Below are 18,864 nucleotides of genomic sequence, written 5' to 3' on the forward strand. Positions count from 1 at the left end.
CCCCCCATTTTCCAACTCTTCCTATCCCCTACCACATTCCACCATTCCCCTAATCTTCCTCTTGCTCCATTCCCCAACATGCTTTGCTGCTGATCTAAGATATAAGATGTACTTGGAAATTAAAATACCTTCACTATATATTCTAACAGCCAATAAATCGCAATGTCAAAATGGCTTCCATTAAAATATAGAATTTTGAGCTACATGCTGCACTGGTGCACCTAAATAGGTGTACTTAAACCATAATTTATGGAATGACCTTATTTGGACACATTCATCAGCCAGTTTACGGTTCAATGTTCTGCAGTATACCTTCTAGAGGGTCCACCAAACCAAATTCCAGGTGCACCAGAACAGGAGTCAAAATTGAGCAAACACAATAAAAAAACTAAATTCAAATTCAAATTAAGCAGAACACTATCAAGAGTCTACTCAGAGCAAACAAAAAATGGCACAAAACAAAACTACAGCCTTTTCTGGAAATCACAAGACTAACATTTCTTTTTATTCTGGATATACTGATATTGAAAATCTACATATCCTGCCTAAGATAAAATGTGAGTTTCCACCCAAACTAAGCATCTGCTTCTTCCTTGGCAAGTGAACCTGGAAGCTGAAAGTTACACTTTGCAACATATAAACATAAATCAACACTATTTTGCTGTTTTAGTAATAACTTACTTTTGGCACATCAATAGTCACCTCCCTCATGGCACTAGGCCTGACATCATTCATCGCTTGCAGGAAATCATTAAAAGTTATCTTCACTGATTCAGCCACCTCACTATCTGAAGGGTTGGCACATTCTCCAAGTGCCCGACGCAAAGCGTGCAAACCTGTCAGAAAGAGCAACATTTTTATGGGTCACCCATTTTGTCTGGAATTTGCTGAATAATACATTTTACTTTACAAATTAGTCTTAATTCTAAACCAAATGCCACCATATTTCTCAAACTTTGCAAAATATTTTTAAAATGCACTTATGTATCACTGGTGTCTACTTCAAATTATTAAATTCAATGCAATCACTTGAGTATTACTGCATCATGTATCAAGCAATGCGATTCACCAACTATTTACACAAATAATATGCTCATCAATAGCTTGGCTTTAAGAAGAATAGAATGGAGTGGTAGTTCACAGGTGTGTATCCGTGATTCAAACTGAAGTTATCAGTCTTAACTAATATTAAGCAATTCAGCTGAGTGCAGAATTGGCATTTGCCTTCAGTTAGGAAGCAAAAGACAGCTGGGTAGCACAGCGGGTTAGACACGGGTCTTATATTTCTGTGATTTTGGCTCAAATCCAACTAGACAGATGAGATGAACGTCTCCTTTGTCTGGCTGCAAGGATCTGATATTCAGTGAGTTTAGACTGTCTCAATCCAGTTCCTCGTATGCATGGACTTGAGCACAAAACTCTCACTAACTGGTAATAGAACTCAGGCAGGTGGAAGCATACTGCATGTCAGAAGAGGAAAACATGTCACACTGCTGCAGTGATCTTCTGAGGCTGGACCTCGCTAGGGAAAGGGGAAATTTGCTTTATATCTGACCATAACTGATTTGTGTGTACTTGGAAGCCGAAATGTGAAGAGCTCCATTTCCCAGCATCAATATCCCTCACCTTGATAAATACATGATTTTTTTTAAAGGAAATAAAACTGATGGAAATTCATCTCTTGGCCACACATATGCAGCTTTTATTACCCTGAGCTGGAGTTGCTTAAACAAAGACCTACATTTTCAGCTGTAAACGATGTGTGGTATCCTAAAAATGTCTTTGTCCTTTTTACTTTCCTTTATTTCTTTCCCTTTTCTGAAGGCAAAGGTTTATATGGGTATGGTACCGTAACTGTCACCATAATTGTCTCTTCAGAAGCACTTGAATATAGGTACTGTTGGCAGTCTTCTTGTGCAGGGGCAGGAGGGGTCAGCATCGCAATCAAATGCAATCCTACCTTTACTTGATGCCTACCTGTTCACTTTCTAACAGGGGTCGCCAAGTGTGAAGAGGCTGATTAGCCCCATCGTGCACCCACATCAGCCCAGGTGCATTGAGGCTAACTGTAACGTCCTTAGTATTTCTCCAGCTGCGGTCAGTTTAATACAACACAGACCACCGATTATTTTTCAAAGTGTACATATACAATTTTGGAATAATTTTCTGTCACTGAAAATGTAACTTATTAGCATATTTTTCCACAGCAGTGAATGATTTCTGTGGAATCTACAGGCTGGAATTTGCTGGAAACACAAAGTCGACGCATGCTGTTGTTAAATTGCAAATTGGCAAGCAACCTGCAGTAAGGAAGAGATACCCCACGAACTGTCAATCACGACAGGTTTCTTGGCAACTTGGCCGCCATTAGCCTCGCGAAAATGGCAGCTCCCTTAAACCTCGCCATGAGTTTTGTGAAATTGCCGTATATACATATTAATTGATCATTAAACTTGCCACAGAAAGTTACAACAGGTAATTAATAACACATGTATGCTTTTAACAATGTGATAATTGTTAACGATTGAAAATCAACCTCTCTAGCCCAGAAAAAGAACATTTAAATGGAGGCTCTTTCGGTCAGGTATTAAATTATTGCCAGAGATTTTAAAAATGGCAAAATATTAAATTTAACAAAACTTGCTCATGTTTTCTTTATGCCTTCTTTCTTTCTTTATCTAATCTTTCCTTCCTTCTCTTTATTTCTCCTTCTGTTTCTGATTTGGCATTGAATTCATCCACTCTAGTTCATCTTCCTTCTCAGCCCCTTGTTTATTTCTCAATTCTTAACTCTCATTGGTTGTGCAGATACACTGTTGGCCCTGGGTTCAGTAAGGGCCCAGATGCCATGTTGCCTTCTCCAATTCACTGTTAGCTTGCACTTCCAGCAATTTTCAGGGCAAGACATTTATGAGCTGAAGGGTGTCAGATTAAGTCTATGTAACTGAGCACAATCAGGAAATTCAAAATTCTTTTTTAGGAACAAAGTATAGTTGGCACACTGGGGTAGCAGGTAATTCTTTCTTCACTAAGCCTTGGAGAAGTTAAACATTTATTTTACCTGTTGGCTGTAAGGCTCCGACTTGATGAGTTGGGCCAACTCTCGTCAATTTCTAGCAGATATGGGCCCAGAGCCAACAAAAAAACTGCCTTTAATTCAGCATTGACTGACAAGCTCATTAGAAAATGGTGCAAAGCTGGCTAATGCGGGAAAACAAAATGGTTTCAATACTGCACAAAAAGTATTCTTCAACGTTGGGACAGATAGAGGGAGCTTTACCCTGTACCCATGCCAAATCTGGCATGGGAGTGAGTGCTTGATGCTAAAGTCAAAGTGTCCAGTACGAACAATCCTCATTGGCAAGTGCAAAAAGTCACCTCAGATGTTTTTTTAAGTAGCACAACCTATTTTAAAATTTTAGGGCTATATTTTCTTCCATTCGCTAATTTTTGTGAAAAATAGACACTGTTCTTCAGCAAGGATATTCTTACTCTGAAATTAGCAAACTGAAAAATACGGCTTTAATTTTTCAAAAATGTTAAAATGTGTCTCCTACTTCACATGTAAATGTCCTTTGAGAGTTTTGCCCCCAGTACTATTAAGCACACTTACTAACTATCTGATATATTGCTGGAGACTCACTATTATCTTACTCCTGTCCATCAATATTTCTCCGAAAAGCCATTCATGCAGCAGTTATCTGACATAATATGGCTTAATTGTTGCAAAATTTTATTTTGTTTTCATTATTTACATTCTGATTGTTGGGTGCTGTCCCTCCGTAAAACAGATAATTAATGAACAAAGTTGTTGATAAAGATCTCAGCTGAATAAACCTTGGGCGTAAACTGGTCTAATTTAATCTTTTTTCAACTTAAAGTTTTAAGTTGAAATCGTCAAAGCTATTTCTTACTTTAAAGCATTTCCCACACTAGTATGTCCTTCTTCAGCTACGGCTCCTGATTAGATGGAATAGGCTGACCTTTGGCAACTATTAGCAAAGCCCAATCTTGCCCTGAGCTCAAAGCCACCCATGTTTCGGCAGGGGTCAGTGGATAACAATCAGGAGTGGAAATCCTGGCTGATTTTCCCCCATCCTAAAGCTAAAGGTGGGAGCTCAATTATTGCACTGCCCAGTTTGAAATAAGCAAATGCAACAATAATACAGGCCAGGAACTATGCCTAGCACCCCACCTGCCCTGCATGGCCCAGTCATACATTGTTCAGTAACTGAGACTTTGGGGCAACAAGCACAATAATATTTATGATGAGATTTTCAAACAGTATTATTGAGAAAGAAACTACTTGTTTCTCACTTTTTTTTTACATTTTTGCTGGAAAACAGGCCACAAGGTTGAATCAGGCTTATCGCACCATCACATTCCATGTTAAATATTAGGTCCATAGATTAATAGACTCATCAAAGTTCAACCCTTGCTCTGTTTTTCCCTCAACAGAAACTAAAAATATTGAAACTGAAAAGGTGTGTGGTTCAGTTTCAGTAACTCTATTTGTGTGGCTGCCCCACGCAACTGCAGCGCTGTTATTCTCATGCTTACACAGTGACATTAACATTTTTCCTTTTCCATTCAACTGAGTTGTCAGAAATAATAAAAGCAGTTTTTCAATATTTCCAACAACGCAGTAATAGATCAGCAACCTTAAAACTGAAAATCTTGGAATATAATAGCATAAGAAATAGGAGCTGGAGTAGATCATACAGCCCCTTGAGCCTTCTCCACCATTCCATACGATTCTGGCTGATCTTCTATCTCAACTTCACTTTCCTGCCCTGCTCCTTATATCCCTTGATTCTCTGAGACCCCAAAAAATCTGTTTATTTCAGCCTTAAATATATTCAACAATGGCACATCCACAACCTTCTGAGGTAAAGAATTTCAAAGATTCACAACCCTCTGAGTGAAGAAATTTCCGTTATCTCAATTCTAAATGATCGACCACTTCTCCTGAGACTGTGCTTACCCAGCTAGTGGAAAAAAAACCTCTCTCAGTATCAACCATGTCAAGCCCCTTCAAATCCAAAAATCACATCTCAAACACATTTTTAAAAAAAATCCTGTGTGATTATCAAGGTGTGGGATGCTAATGATTGGAACAAAGAAACTACCAATGTCGCATCAAGCCCTCGTTATCCAGTCACAGCACAGTTGAATGCAGACTAAAGATCCCTCCATGCTGCCCAAGTGCATGATGAGCATCCACTACTGAACGAGTGTGATATTTTCCAGATGAAAAGTTATCAAGGGCGTTGGGATGAATTTTCCTGGTTTCAGGGTTGTGGACTTGGCGATTGGCGGGGGTCACTCAAGATGGCTCCCTGATGCATTCTTACTACCAAGGAACCTTCGCAGGGATGTCTGGAAAGCTCATTGGTTGCCCACAGGCCCATATTACGAAGGCGGGCCACCAGGTAACATTGTTAAGACCCCAATTAGGGGAGATTTTGTGGCCACCAGCTCAATGATGCCCCTGGCCCAAACGATTACTCTGCACTCTGATAATGCTTTATTTCCATCCATGCTTCCGGTTTCTGATCTGCCTCAACAGTGCCTATCCTCCCAATGGGGCTGCCAAATCTCCAGAACTGCTGGTCCTCTGACTGGGCCAGCAGTATCAGGAAGCTGCCAGCTATCCATAAAAAGATGAATGCGGAGGCAGCCAATTAGGAGGCCACCTCCCAGAAAATTGCACTGCCAGCAAGTGCAGGCTCAGGACCCCCATTTGATCCTGACATCTGGATCGCGAAGCCCACAGGAAATTCCTGCTTGTTAACTCTATTTCACTGTCTCTCTACGGATGCTGCCAGACCTGCTTTGCATTTCCAGGGTTTCCTGCTTTTATTTCAGATCTCCAGCATCCGCAGTACTTTGCTTTTGTGTTAGTGACATTTTGAGTTTTGTGATGTGGACTCATTCCTGTTTAGAGACAAACAGAAGAAAACAATATTCCAGTACAAATTCACTCTGCAACATTCTTCCTTTCCACCTCTTATGTATTGGCTCACACTACAGCCATTTTTCCAAGGCTCCTGAACAACTCAGCCAAGTGTTTTTCTTCACAGTAAGTCTAAACAGTAAGTGCTGACTGACTAATCAACTATTATTGTTCTCAGCCAACATTCATATGCACATGTTGACAGAGTCTACCCGATAGCAATCGGAAACAATTGTGGAGCTTCCACCATTGCCAACTTGAATTTATATAGCAACTTTAACCTAGTAAAATGCCCCAAGATGCTTCACAGGAGTATTATCAAACAAAATATGGTACTGATCTACATTCGGAGATATTAGGGCAGATAACTAAAAGCTCAGTCAAAGCAGCAAGTTTTAAGCAGCACCTTAAAGGAGAAAAGAGAGGTGAGAGGTTTAGGGAGGGAATTCCAGAGTTCAGAGTTCCACACATTGTCGAATAGATGTCTGTTGTAGCTGCACTGGAATAGGTTGGCTAGGAGCATAACTAATTCTGGGGCTCAGATCTTCAGCACTACTGCCAGAACATTGTCAGAGCCCATAGTCTTTTCTCTATCAGTGAACTCTTTTTCTTGATGTCATGTGGAGTGAATTGAATTGGCAGAAGGCTGGCATCTGTGACGTTGAGGACTTCAGAAGGTGGCCAAGAAGGATCATCATCGTCACTTTGAGCTGAAGAAGGTTGCAAAACTTCAGCCTTGTTTGACTCATTCACATTCTGGGTTCTGCCATCATTGAGGATGGGGATATTCATGGAAGCCCTCCTCCTGTTGGTTAGTTGTTTAATTCATTGCCACCATTTACAACTGGATATGGCATTACTGCAAAGTTTTGACCTGATCAGTTAGTCATGGGATCACCTTAGTTCTGTCTATCGCATTTGTATGCATGTAGTCCAGTGTGTAGCCTTAACAGGTTACCACCAAATTTGCAAGTGAGCCTGCTGCTCCCAACATGGTCCTCCATATTCCTTGTTGAATCAAGTTTGATGGTGATGGAGGATCGAGGGATATGATGGGCCTTGGTAGTATATAATTCTGCTGCTGCTGTTGGCCCACAGCCCCTCATGGGTGCCTAGTTTTAAGCTTCTAATCGGTTTTCAATTTATCACACTTAGCATGATGGCAGTACCACGCAACATAATGGAATGTATACAGAGTTAAATAAATTGCTTGATAATAAAAAGCTGCCAAACACACATCTGAACAAATTCCATGCATATTTGCATTCAAATTGAACAACTATGAACCTTTCCTTGGGTGCTTAGCACAGACAAGCCAAGTAAAATCTAAAAGTAAAAATAAATGTATCAAGTTAAGCTGGGATAGGATCTCCGTTTCTAAAGTTGATTTTTACTGACTTGCATATTGTGACTGAATTAAATAAAGCTAAAGCCATTTTAAATTTTAGACACCGCATAATTTTGTAACAAGCTTTAGGAACATTATAATCAGCTACAACATTGCAGGTTTGGGAGCAGAGTGGGATGGAGGTTGATTGTGGGGAAAATTAGCAAGGGTTTCAATTTCTGATCATTGTCCAAATGTGGATATCAGGGGACAGAGTCATGCATAGATGTGATGCTCCCTTCAGTTAAAAAGCTTTCCAACAAATTGTCAGGGCTCATACATGAAAAATTGTCAGATGGCAACCAGCACATGTGGAAATAGCAATAATACCTCAGTAATTGTTGAACAGCTTCTGGTAAGGAGAAAGATGGGGGGAAAATGACAAGATAAAAAAAAATGTGATCCTGTGATCTATTAATGTAAAATTCTGTCTTCTGATCCACAGCAGGGACAAAAGGTCAAAATCTGCAGAAACGAACCCCACCTCATATAGGGAGATCTGTTTGTGATTATTTGGGCAGTCAACAGTTCAGTGGAAAAAAAGAAAAACATTTAACATAAAATAATACAAAAAAAACCACAAACTGGAAATTGAAGAAAGTATCTTCCTGTTTCCTTTTGTCATTATCTCTGCTAGTCTTTCCAAATACTCCCCAGTGAATACCGTAGCCAGCATTGATGCTTAACCCTTTGAATCCTGAATTCCCAACATAATCCACAGCTCTCCACTCGCTGTCCTGCGGCATAAAAAATTTGTGAACAGCAAAATTCCCTTACTTTAAATACTATACATGAGAACATGGATCCATGCAGTCCTAGTTTTGTCATTTTCTCAGACGAACTCCACTGTAGATGTGCAAGGGTTAAGACACACACAGCAGAGGAAGCTATTTGCCATCAGACATGTTCCTATCCTGTTTATTTTTTCAAGATCTGACTGAGCCTCCATAAAAACAGTTAATTCTCCAGTCCAGCACAAGGTCAAACTGTTCCAGGCCCAGTCCTGTTTTCTCCCTCAGGCTACACATCAATGCTCTTCCGAAACCACTGCCGGATAAGTGGGGGACTTGTTCTGAATTAATGCAAGAAAACATCTGGTGCAGGCTTGGGCAAGGAAAATCAATCTGATTACAGAGTCAAGTACTTTGTTTTCCATCAACATTAATTAAAATAAGTTCAGTTGTGTTCAATAGGAAACACAAGCAGCTTGTCACCAATAACAGAAAAATCAATTTTAGTAACGGAAATTGCTTCCCAGAATACAGAGTTTTGAAAATTGCCTGGGCACTTCTTTGGCTGATTAACTTTATATTTGCCGTAAAAAGGTGCTCAGGGTCCCATCGCCATCATTTCTAAAGATTAATATTCCTGCCAGCTGAATGTTCTGAATGTTAAAGTGTGCAAATAATTTGTCTGAAATTTTTAATAACTGACACTATATTACAAAAAAATTCACCTATTTTGTCAAATTCATGCTGAATTGATCATGGTGACTATTCAGGAATTAAACAGAAGTAGTACATTTTACAAAATGAAGATGCACGAGGTTTGAATTACAGTTGAACTTGAAATTCTAGACCCCTTATTGGACACACTAGCCGAAAAACTAACATATGACCTGCATACAGTTTTTTTAATTCAACCTTCACCAGTGATTTTTGTAGCTATGAAGTTTCTGTTAGTTTACGTTAATGACCATAAAGCTCCAGTTTAAGAAGCCTCTGTTCCTCAATTCTGCTACAGCATAAGCTCAAGTACTGACACAAGATTCCTATAAATATATAGGGAGATAGGAACTAAAGCAGGCCATTCAGCCCCTCGAGTCTATTCCGCAGATATGATTTAGCTTGGAATGGCATAACACCCTCAATCCGGGAGTAAACGAAACACTGATCCCGTAACGCTAACCCTGATCTGCACTGAGCGAGTGGTCTGTCATTTAACCACAGTTAATGGTGATAATGATCAAAAATAACAGTAGCATGAGTCAAAAATGGGTCTGTTGCCTCACAGGGGGACAGAAAGAGCATGGTGTGGATTTTATTACAATTCATAGACTACAATGTCAAAAGTTTCACAAACAGAACTGTTCCTGCAGCTTGGCTGCAAAAGGGATAAGGCTAAATGGAGGGACGCTATCCTGGGTTGAATCATGGAGCTTTGGGAATGGATGAATATCCTGAAGTTGACTTTTGGAAATTAGTTAGTTCCATTCAAAATTTCCCCACAGGGATTAAATGGATGGGTACTGTTACAGACCTTCCAAATATTAAATGTCAATTTCATCTGCTGGACTCACATACAGAACTTTTAAAAAAAGCAGTTTTAACTGTTAAAACAAAGGCACTGAGGTAAGATGGCTGTCACAGGTCATCTGACGTATGGGATTGTAAGCTGGCTAAACTTCTGGAAGCTTCTAAAGGTGGATTACAATTAACATGCCCAGCCCACATCCTTGTGGAATGTTGCACCTGCGCCTGTCAGGACTTAGACTAAGGCCTTATTGCCCTTGCTGTTTTGGTCTGACTGTCTCCAGGACTAAAAGGTAACAAAGGAGAACTAACAAAACTTATTATGCACAAGGGAAGTGCTAACGATGCCCATCTGCCTCCATTATATGTGGTTGGTTTTAACCATTGGAGGTGGAAACTCCTTAAGCTATCGCTTATTTTCCATTGTATATCGAGTTGTCACATAACAAACTCTGATTTGTGAAAGTCTTTTATTACAAAGACTCTGCTAACTTTGGGGCAGTCTGGGAGAGGAATATCTGAAGGCAAAAAAACACTGTTTTCCTCTTCCTCTCTTTCAACTAAAACGAACCCAGCCAGTTTATATCAGACTGTGGACAACAGACAAATAAATTCTAACAAAGATTTGAAATTCCAAAGCAGCGATTCCAGGAAAAAAAACCCAAGGACCACAGCTCAAGAACTGCCTCAGCCACAAACAACAGTGCAGCACTCATAATCAATGTACTCTTTATATCTTTGGCTTTTATTGTTGAATCTTAATTTGGCCAAAAGTTAACCTCCACTATTTTGTAACTTGTATTTTTGCATGCTTATGTGTGTGCGCACATTTGTGTAGTGGCTTTTTAGAAAGATTTTAATATCTTTATCTGGTTAGGATTTTAGCACGATAAATACTAACCCCTTACTCGTTTAAACTCAAGAAAGCCTGTTATACTGATTTGTTTGCATTCAGCATGTAAATAGTGAAGTGCATACACTGAATTGGCACATTCATCCTTATAAATTTTTTTAAAACCCTGTTACAATCAACTGAGGAGTGGGGTAAAAGGGGAAGTCCTTGCACCTGCCCTCACCTGGTCATAGATATTTGGGAGCTAGCATCTGGATTTGAACCAATAGCTGTAACAAGATGAATTAGAAATGGGAACTAAATTAATCCCTAGAAATGAATTTAAAAAATTCCAGTCCAGATTTTCTTGTGTACAGTGCCATGGCACTAACACGTCCACTTTCATGGCTAGTGCTTTTCTAGAATAGGATGAGTTAACTTGGAACAGTTTAAAGACCTTATTCCTTGAAGATTGAAGAGTATGACTAGATATTTAGAGATAGAAATCCAACCAAAACCTAGGAAACCTGAAATTCAAAAACAAGAGGCCAACAATCTGGAAAGTGAATTAGAGGAGATAAGCATAGCAATGGAAATAGACAAACTAGCTTTAGCAAAGTTACAGCTGTAACAGAGAAGGCTAGAGCTAGAATTCCAGGATAGAGAAAGAGAGGAGAAAGTTAAGCAGAAAGAGTGTGAGGGAGAGGAAAGAGCATTTCAAGAAAGGGAAAAGGAAAAGGGAGCTGCTGGAACAGAGGGAGGAAAGAGAATTTCAACTGAAATAGCCTGAGCTAAGAGGGGTAAAGATCCACTGGACCCAGTGAGGGCATCCATAGTGAGGGAACCACCCTAACTCAGGGCAAAGTAGTGAACTTTTTAAATTCTCCCAAAACTTGAGGAGGGAGACATTGAGGCATTTTTCATTTAATCTCGCAAGATAGCAAAGCAACTGAAATGGCCAGCAGAAAGCTGGAACCTGCTCATGCAAAACAGGTTAACAGGCAAAGCCCACAAAGTTAGCTTACCAGTTATTTCCTGAAGCTTACCACCAGAAATTCCAAACCCTCCAAAAACAGCCTGAACAAACTTACACCATGTTTGAAAGCAACTTGCTTTCAACTGCTGGACGAGTTCAAAAACCCACTCCCTACCTCTATAAAGACCCGAGGAAGAACACAGGTTTTCCAGAGCTGGACATGGCAGATGATTGATTAACCCACAGACCCCTGAATAAAAGTAAGCTGGGATCCGATAACTCTCATAGACAAGGGAGAGATAGAATGAAGATAGGTGAAGCCAAGGCAGGCTGGAAAGAAAAGGGGAAGATTGAACGAAGGGCACAACAGTCCCCAACTTTTAAAATAAAGAACCTAGATGGGAGACCAGTAGGGCACCGCCCCGTGTGTTTTTAGTGTGGAAAACCAGGCCATTTAGAAGAAAATTGTTTGCATGCAAAGAGACCAAGAGGGAGCCTTACTGCCAAACTAGTATCAGTAGGCATGAAAGTGGTTAGCTTGTGTTCAGGCATGGCTACTGGCCAAAGTAGCTACCAGGAGTTTGTATTTAAAGGTAAGATGACCCCCTAATAGGTTAAAAGAACCAGAAAAGGAGAACAACATTCTCTGAGATTTTGGCTGTTTACAGGTTTCGCTAGTAGGAAAAATTGAGGATTTTCCACCCAAGAGCAGGGAAAATTCCGGTGTATCAATCCAGGGTCTCACAGAGGCAGTGTAGAGGTGCCACTGGTAAAAATTTATTTGCAGAGGGAGCTCATTACGGGGCTAGTAACAGTGGGTTTAATCCTAATCTTGCCCATGTAAGGATCAACATATTACTGGGAAATGTCCTGGCAGGCTGGAGGGTAATACACCCGAAAAGTCAAGGACAGTTCAGAGAGGCTGAAAAGGCTGAGTTGTGCAGAGGTGCAGAAAGCTGAAAAAGATTCAGAGGTCGACAGGGGGCGCTACAGCTCACGGGCGTTGAAGTGGCTAAGGAAAAGCCACTTGAGTCAGAGGCCAGGACTAGGCCAGCAGTATTAAGAAAAAACAGAAGTGAACCCGTTGAGTTAAAAGAGGTCAAAACCAGGCTAACAGTGTTAGGAAGGGTTAAGGTACAATCCAAGGAAGTTAAAAAGGCAAAAGCCAGGCCAGTAGAGTTAAAAGAGGTCAAGGAAGGACCTGCGGAGTTTAAAAAATGTGAAGGAAGTGACCCAGAAATTGGGTTGGCAGACACTTTCTTTTCGGATTTAAACAGGGACCACTTGGGAACCAAGTTCCCAAGCAGGCAAAGAGACAGTGAGGGAGATTCCCACTTAGTTGAAGAGCCACAGGGAGTACAGCAGGAGCTGAACAGCCATCTGGGGGCAGAGTGTTCTAGAAGATATGGGACTGGTTAGGGAAAAACCCATTCCCAAGACAAAAGATAAAAGGGAAGGGAACATACCCCAAACAGACAACACTTGTAGAGACCATAAGAGGTATACCAGGGAAATCCATGTGGAGTTATCCACTGGTAAACTAAATGAACAGGTTCACGTTTTAAACCCCAACAAATCCAGTAATGTAGAGGCAAGGCCCACTGCAGGTGAGGTGAGGGAGCAAGTTCAGACACTGTACCGGGGCTTAAAATCATATTACAACCCACTAACTTCCTAGAAAACAAATATGTAAAAGTTTGGGTTTTAGAGGTAACAGCGAAAGGTTAAAACTGATCAGAGCAGATCAGCCTGGCACAAAATTTGCATAGCAAGAGTAGTTCTGTTAAGCAGTCGGTGGACAGAAACAATGGCAGCTACAGAATCTCCCTACCCTATAAGTAACCAGTAACGTGGGAGCTAACAGCAATATTAAAAAAAATCTTTAGACGATACCTAATCAGAAATTAAAGGAGGGAACAATCACATGGGTTCTGACACAATATTATCCTTTATGCCTGACCCCAAAATAAGAAAGAAAATTCAGAACCCTGATACAATCTTTTCGAATGAAGGGATGTTTTGTTTGTAACTACCACCCAAAAGGAAAACACAATGTGACAGCATGTTATCTGGAAACTAACTCAGTTTAGAATCACCTGGGCGCCAAAACTAAAACAGGATATAATGAAACATTCCTAACAAGTCACGTTTTATTCTGCACGATGAGGCAGCATTGTGGAGGTATGTTGATGTCAAATATTAAATTTAAATTTCATCTGCTGGGCTCACATATGGAACTTTTTTTTTTAAAATGGCAGTTTCAACTGTTAAAACAAAGACACTGATGGAAGATGGCTGCCACGGGTCATTTGACATTTGGGACTGCAAGTTGGCCAAGCTTCTGGAAGTTTCTAAAAGGTGGATCACAATGAACACGCCTCGACCACTTCCTTGTTGAATGTCGCATCTGTCTTTGACAGGACTTACCCCCAAACACCCGTAACAGTAATCAATGATATGTTAGGTTGTACATGATTTGTGAATGGAGAAGACTTAATGAATGGCATGTCCTTTCCCTCATCCCATGTTTTTTTTTGCAATGATTTTCATTATATTATCAAAGTACAGTGAAATCAAAACCTTGGACTTGCATTTATTTGGTGCCTTTCACAGTAGAAATTTTTTAAATGTAGAACTTAAGTGCACATATCAAAAATGCATTATTGCAATCTTTCTCAGGGAGAATACCATCATGAAAATAAAGCTTCAAGAGTCCAAGGGTTAATAAACGCAGCACTCAATCCATCTTCACAGTCATTTGCTCCAATTCAGGAAATCCTCTGCACAGCTTTCACCTAATAAGTCAAACCCACAGGGTTTGTTCATAATATGCTGAGGTATGAATTTAATTCCCTATGTTTTCTGATCATGACGAAAGTATTCTAGCGGATCTTTCCAAGTTAAAGTTCCATCAATTCAAGCAAAGTTGGCAGTTAAAAAAAATTGATAAATACCGTAAATCAGAAATCAAACCAGAAAATGCTAGAACTGCACAGTATGTCAACCAGCACGAGTCAACACTTCAGGTAGAAGCCCTGCATCAAAATAATTTTTCTCTTTTTAGATGATGATCAACATGCTGTGCGTTTCTAGCCTGTTTTGTATTTCAGTTTATTCCTGCAATTTTCATTTAAGCGTATGGTAATATTAGCCAGGATTCCATTTCTATTAATATTTTTATACCAATTTTTGTTAATGCTTTTATACTATTCATTTTTGTTACATACAAGCTTTCTTGTACACATACACTACGCGGATCCATTGACAGACAATAGCATTTTATTATACTTTAAATCTGTTGCTCTATTGTCCAATTACAATTCTGGTATCCAAGAAAGTTTTGAAACTGTTCAAAAATTGCAGCACATCAGTGTGTTTAACATATGAAGATAGCTATGTGAATAGTTAATATCTAGTCCTCAGTCTCTATACTACCACATCATCTACAGCCGCTTGTTGAGAATTGGACAAAATCGCAGCTTAAATGAGTTAACCATGTCCACGATCATCCCAGTAGATGGCAGTCTATCCACAATATATCAGTTGTCATTACAAAAAAGATAGATTTTCTAGATTCCCCAGACAACCTCTCTCCATTAACCGTATCAATTCTCTTCATGGTTTTGAAAATTGAGCTCATCTCAATCTCATCTTAATGTCAGTATTAAGCACTCCCAGACCAGGTGTAGCCTCAGAGTAAGGCTCCAACAATGCACTTATACACCAGTCATAAGAGTACATCTCCTACGACACCAGTGTGAATTTTCCAATTCCCACACCAGTCATCATGTGACTTCAGAGAGACTGCCAATGTTCATGCCAATTAGTGTTAGACTGGTGCTATGTGCCCAATAGGAACTAGAAATAAGATTGTCCAAATGCATTTTACACAAGACAGCAAACAAAGGAGACTGTTATTCCGTTAGTCTGGGTTGGATTCAAATCTGGGTTGGAGGTGAAAGGCCAAAGGTTAACCTAATGCACCACCCAGTCTCCATAAATTTTCCTTTCCTAATGAGTTCCTTTTGACACTCTTTATTACTCACCTCACAACTCTTAATCACCACCAGGAAATCTTTTTTGGTTCTACATCACTTGAATGGGAACATTTTAGGGATAGAATATAAAATGAAGAAAAATAAGGAGTCGCATGTTAATGACCAATAGTTTTGTTCTGAGCTTCATATTGGGAGTGGGAAGATGGTGAATTTCTTCAGCTCTCATCGTGCCCACTAATTGAGGCATCCTTTGTTATAGATTGTAAGAATAGATAATCAAATCCACCTCATCAGACCTTATTGTGCCCCTAACATGAAGAACAAAAGATGAAGCATAACAGTCCAACCTACACACGACCTACCACCATCACTACTGAATCAGTCTATGAATCAAAGTTTGCAGAAATAAAAAAAAACTAAAGATATTCTTTGGATTTAAGTAATGAAAAGTATTTGCTGCCAATATGTGTAATGGAAGAGGTAGCCCTGAACTTTTACTGATGGCGACAGTGTTTCCATCTCTGAAACACACTGCATGAAATGTAATGGTTTACACATCTACCACAACAAAAACGAATATCAGCAGCTTTTAATTATAGAATGGATAAAAGGTTCTATCACTGTAGATAGGTTGGTTTTCGTCAACAGTGCTGGTGTCAGAAGCCACAGACAGCTCACTTGACTCTGTGGACAACAGTATGGCACCATTCCACCAGTCCATTTTCCTTCTGTACAGCAGTGCTGAGCAAAAAGGGAGCCTGGCATATTCACATTTACAGCCCAAGCATGGTAGCAAACAGCTTGTTTCCACTCTTACACAGCCCATTGCCCAATCATACAACACAGGAGCAATAAGGTTGCAAACTTGTGAAAATGTTTCGGTCACCAGTTCCCAAACTGCGCTGACAGCATTTCCTGCAATGCTACTGCGGTCAAAATGCTGAATTGTAGTTAATAATGGTTGTATATTGACTTCTGTCAGGAGAGGCAATATCAGGAGCAATCTTGTGAGCCAATCTATCGAGCATCACGCCTGAGAGATGAGGTAGATTTATCAGTTGCTACTATTACTTACCAACGCTGAATACACCTGTACTAAATTAATCTCCATAACAATGCAAACATTATAAATGCAGCAGAATTTAGCACTAGCATGTCAAGCACTTGTATGTGTTCAGTGCTAGTGCCAGTCAAAAAATGTAATAATTATCACACAGCATGTCAGCTGTGGCTCAGTTGATAGCACACTCATTTCTGAACCTCACAGTTTGCAGTTGAATTCCATTCCAGGGCTTGAGCACAAAAATCAAGACTGACACTCGAGTGCAGTACAGAGGAAGCACTGCACTGTTGAAGGTGCTGTCTTTTGGGTGTTAAACCATGGCCCCATCTGCCTTCTCAGCCTGGACGTGAAAGATCCCATGACGCTATTTCGAAGAACAGCAGGGGAGTCAACCCCGGTGTCCTGGCCAATATTTATCCCTCAATCAACACCATAAAAAATAGATAATCTGGTCATTATCACACTTCTGTTTGAGATAATTTGCTCTGTGCAAATCAGCTACCAGATTCTCTACAGTACAACAGTGACTACACTTTGAAAAGTACTTCATTAAAGTTGTAATGGCTGTAAAGCGCTTTGAGATGTCCGATGACCATGAAAAGTGTTACATAAATGCAAGTCTTTATTTTCTTTTTTTTGGAATTCCATAGGTGAAGAGACAGTGATTGCCCTTGTCATCAAGGCAGCATTCAACCATATATGGCATCAAGGACCACCAGCAAATTTGAAGTCAAAGGGAATCGGAGGAAAACTCTCCACTGGTTAGTGTCATACCTAGCACAAAGGAAGATGGTTGTGGTTGTTTGAGGTCAATCATCTCAGTTCCAGGACATCACTGCAGGAGTTCCTCAGGGTAGTGTCCTAGGTCCACCCATCTTTAACTGCTTCATCCATGACCTTCGCTCCATCATAAGGTCAGAAGAGGGGATGTTTGTTGATGATTGCACAGTGTTCAGTACCATTCATGACTCCTCAGATACTGAAGCAGTCCAGCCCACATGAAGCAAAACCTGGACAACATTCATTTTTGGGCTGATAAGTCACAAGTACCATTCGCGCCAAACAGTTTCCAGGCAATGACCATCTTCAATGAAAGAGAATCTAACCATTGACACTTGACTTTCAACAGCACTACCATTGCTGAATCCCCCACCAACAACATCCTGGAGTTACCATTGATCAGAAACTGAACTGGACCAGCCACACAGGCACTGTGACTACAAGAGTAGGTCAGAAACTGGAAATTCTGTGGTAAGTAACTCACCTCCTGACTCCTCAGATTCTATCCAACATTTACAAGGCACAAGTCAGCGCTATGATGAAATACTCTCCACTTTCCTGGATGAGTGCAGCTCTCACAACACTCAAGACAAAGCAGCTCACTTGATCGGCACTATCCTAGACATTCTCTCCAACTATCACCGGGGCAGTGACTGCAGTGCATACCTTCAGCTAAGTCACTGCAGCTAAGTCACCTTTGACAGCACCTTCAAAGCCAGCAACCTCTGCCACCTAGCAGAACAAGGGCAGTTCACACATGGGAACACCACCACCTGCAAGTTCCACTCCAAGCCACATACCATCGTGTCTTGGAACCAAATCACCGTTCCTTCACTTTGGCTGGGTCGAAATTCTGGAACTCTCTTCCTAACAGCACTGTGGGCATGTCCACACCAGGTGACCTGCAATGGTTCAAGGAGGAGGCCCACAACCACCACCTTCAAGGGCAGTTAGGATGGGCAACAAAGGTTTATCTTGCTAACGACTCTTGCATCTCATGAACAAATTTAAAAAGTCAACATTTTACGAGCGGAAGGATAGCGAGAATATGCTCTGTCACAGCCATTTTTTCCAGAGAAGATTTTTGAAAACGCTTTTACCAATGCAATTATTTGGCAATTTGCTTTTCAGCAGGATTCTCCCTAAATATGATGGGGAGGGTGTGCAGCATCCAGGGATATCCTGTGCATGTCAGACTAAACAAAAATGGTACTGCAGAGTTTCTCCTGACGAACCGCTGGGTAAATATACTGCTCGATGTGGCGAATTCAAAGTAAGAAACTTTCCGCTGGGTGGCCAGTTTGGGATTAGGGAACATAGCCTAAAAATTAAAACCAGGCCTTTCAGGATGAAGGGTGGTAGAAATTTGGAGCATTCTTTCACAAATGGCAGTTAACGTTGGGTCAATTTTTAATTTTAAATCTATGATTGACAAACTTTTTTTGTTAACCAAAGATATTACAGGGGTGTTGGGCAAAGGCAGGTCACAGATCAGTCATAATCTCATTGAATGGCAGAACAATCCTGAGGGGCTACTCCCATGATTTGTCATATTTAGCTGATCTCATCTGGGCCAGTGACAGTAATAATTGACACTTTCCCCTACCTAGCCCCTGAATA

The 18,864-nt window shown here is 40.4% G+C and overlaps 1 protein-coding gene across 1 annotated transcript in view; it reads right to left on the reverse strand.

The window, feature by feature from the left end:
* The window catches only part of afg2a (AAA ATPase AFG2A), a 499,869-nt gene that overhangs the window by 418,677 nt on the left and 62,328 nt on the right, over positions 1 to 18,864 (reverse strand). The window contains exon 10 of the mRNA XM_078539862.1: positions 682 to 836. Within this exon, the coding sequence (XP_078395988.1) occupies positions 682 to 836 (155 nt within the window). The remainder of the gene's footprint in view (positions 1 to 681; positions 837 to 18,864) is intronic.

The sequence above is a fragment of the Cetorhinus maximus genome, chromosome 1, assembly GCF_964194155.1.
Source record: "Cetorhinus maximus chromosome 1, sCetMax3.hap1.1, whole genome shotgun sequence".
Classification (NCBI taxonomy): Eukaryota; Metazoa; Chordata; class Chondrichthyes; order Lamniformes; family Cetorhinidae; genus Cetorhinus; species Cetorhinus maximus.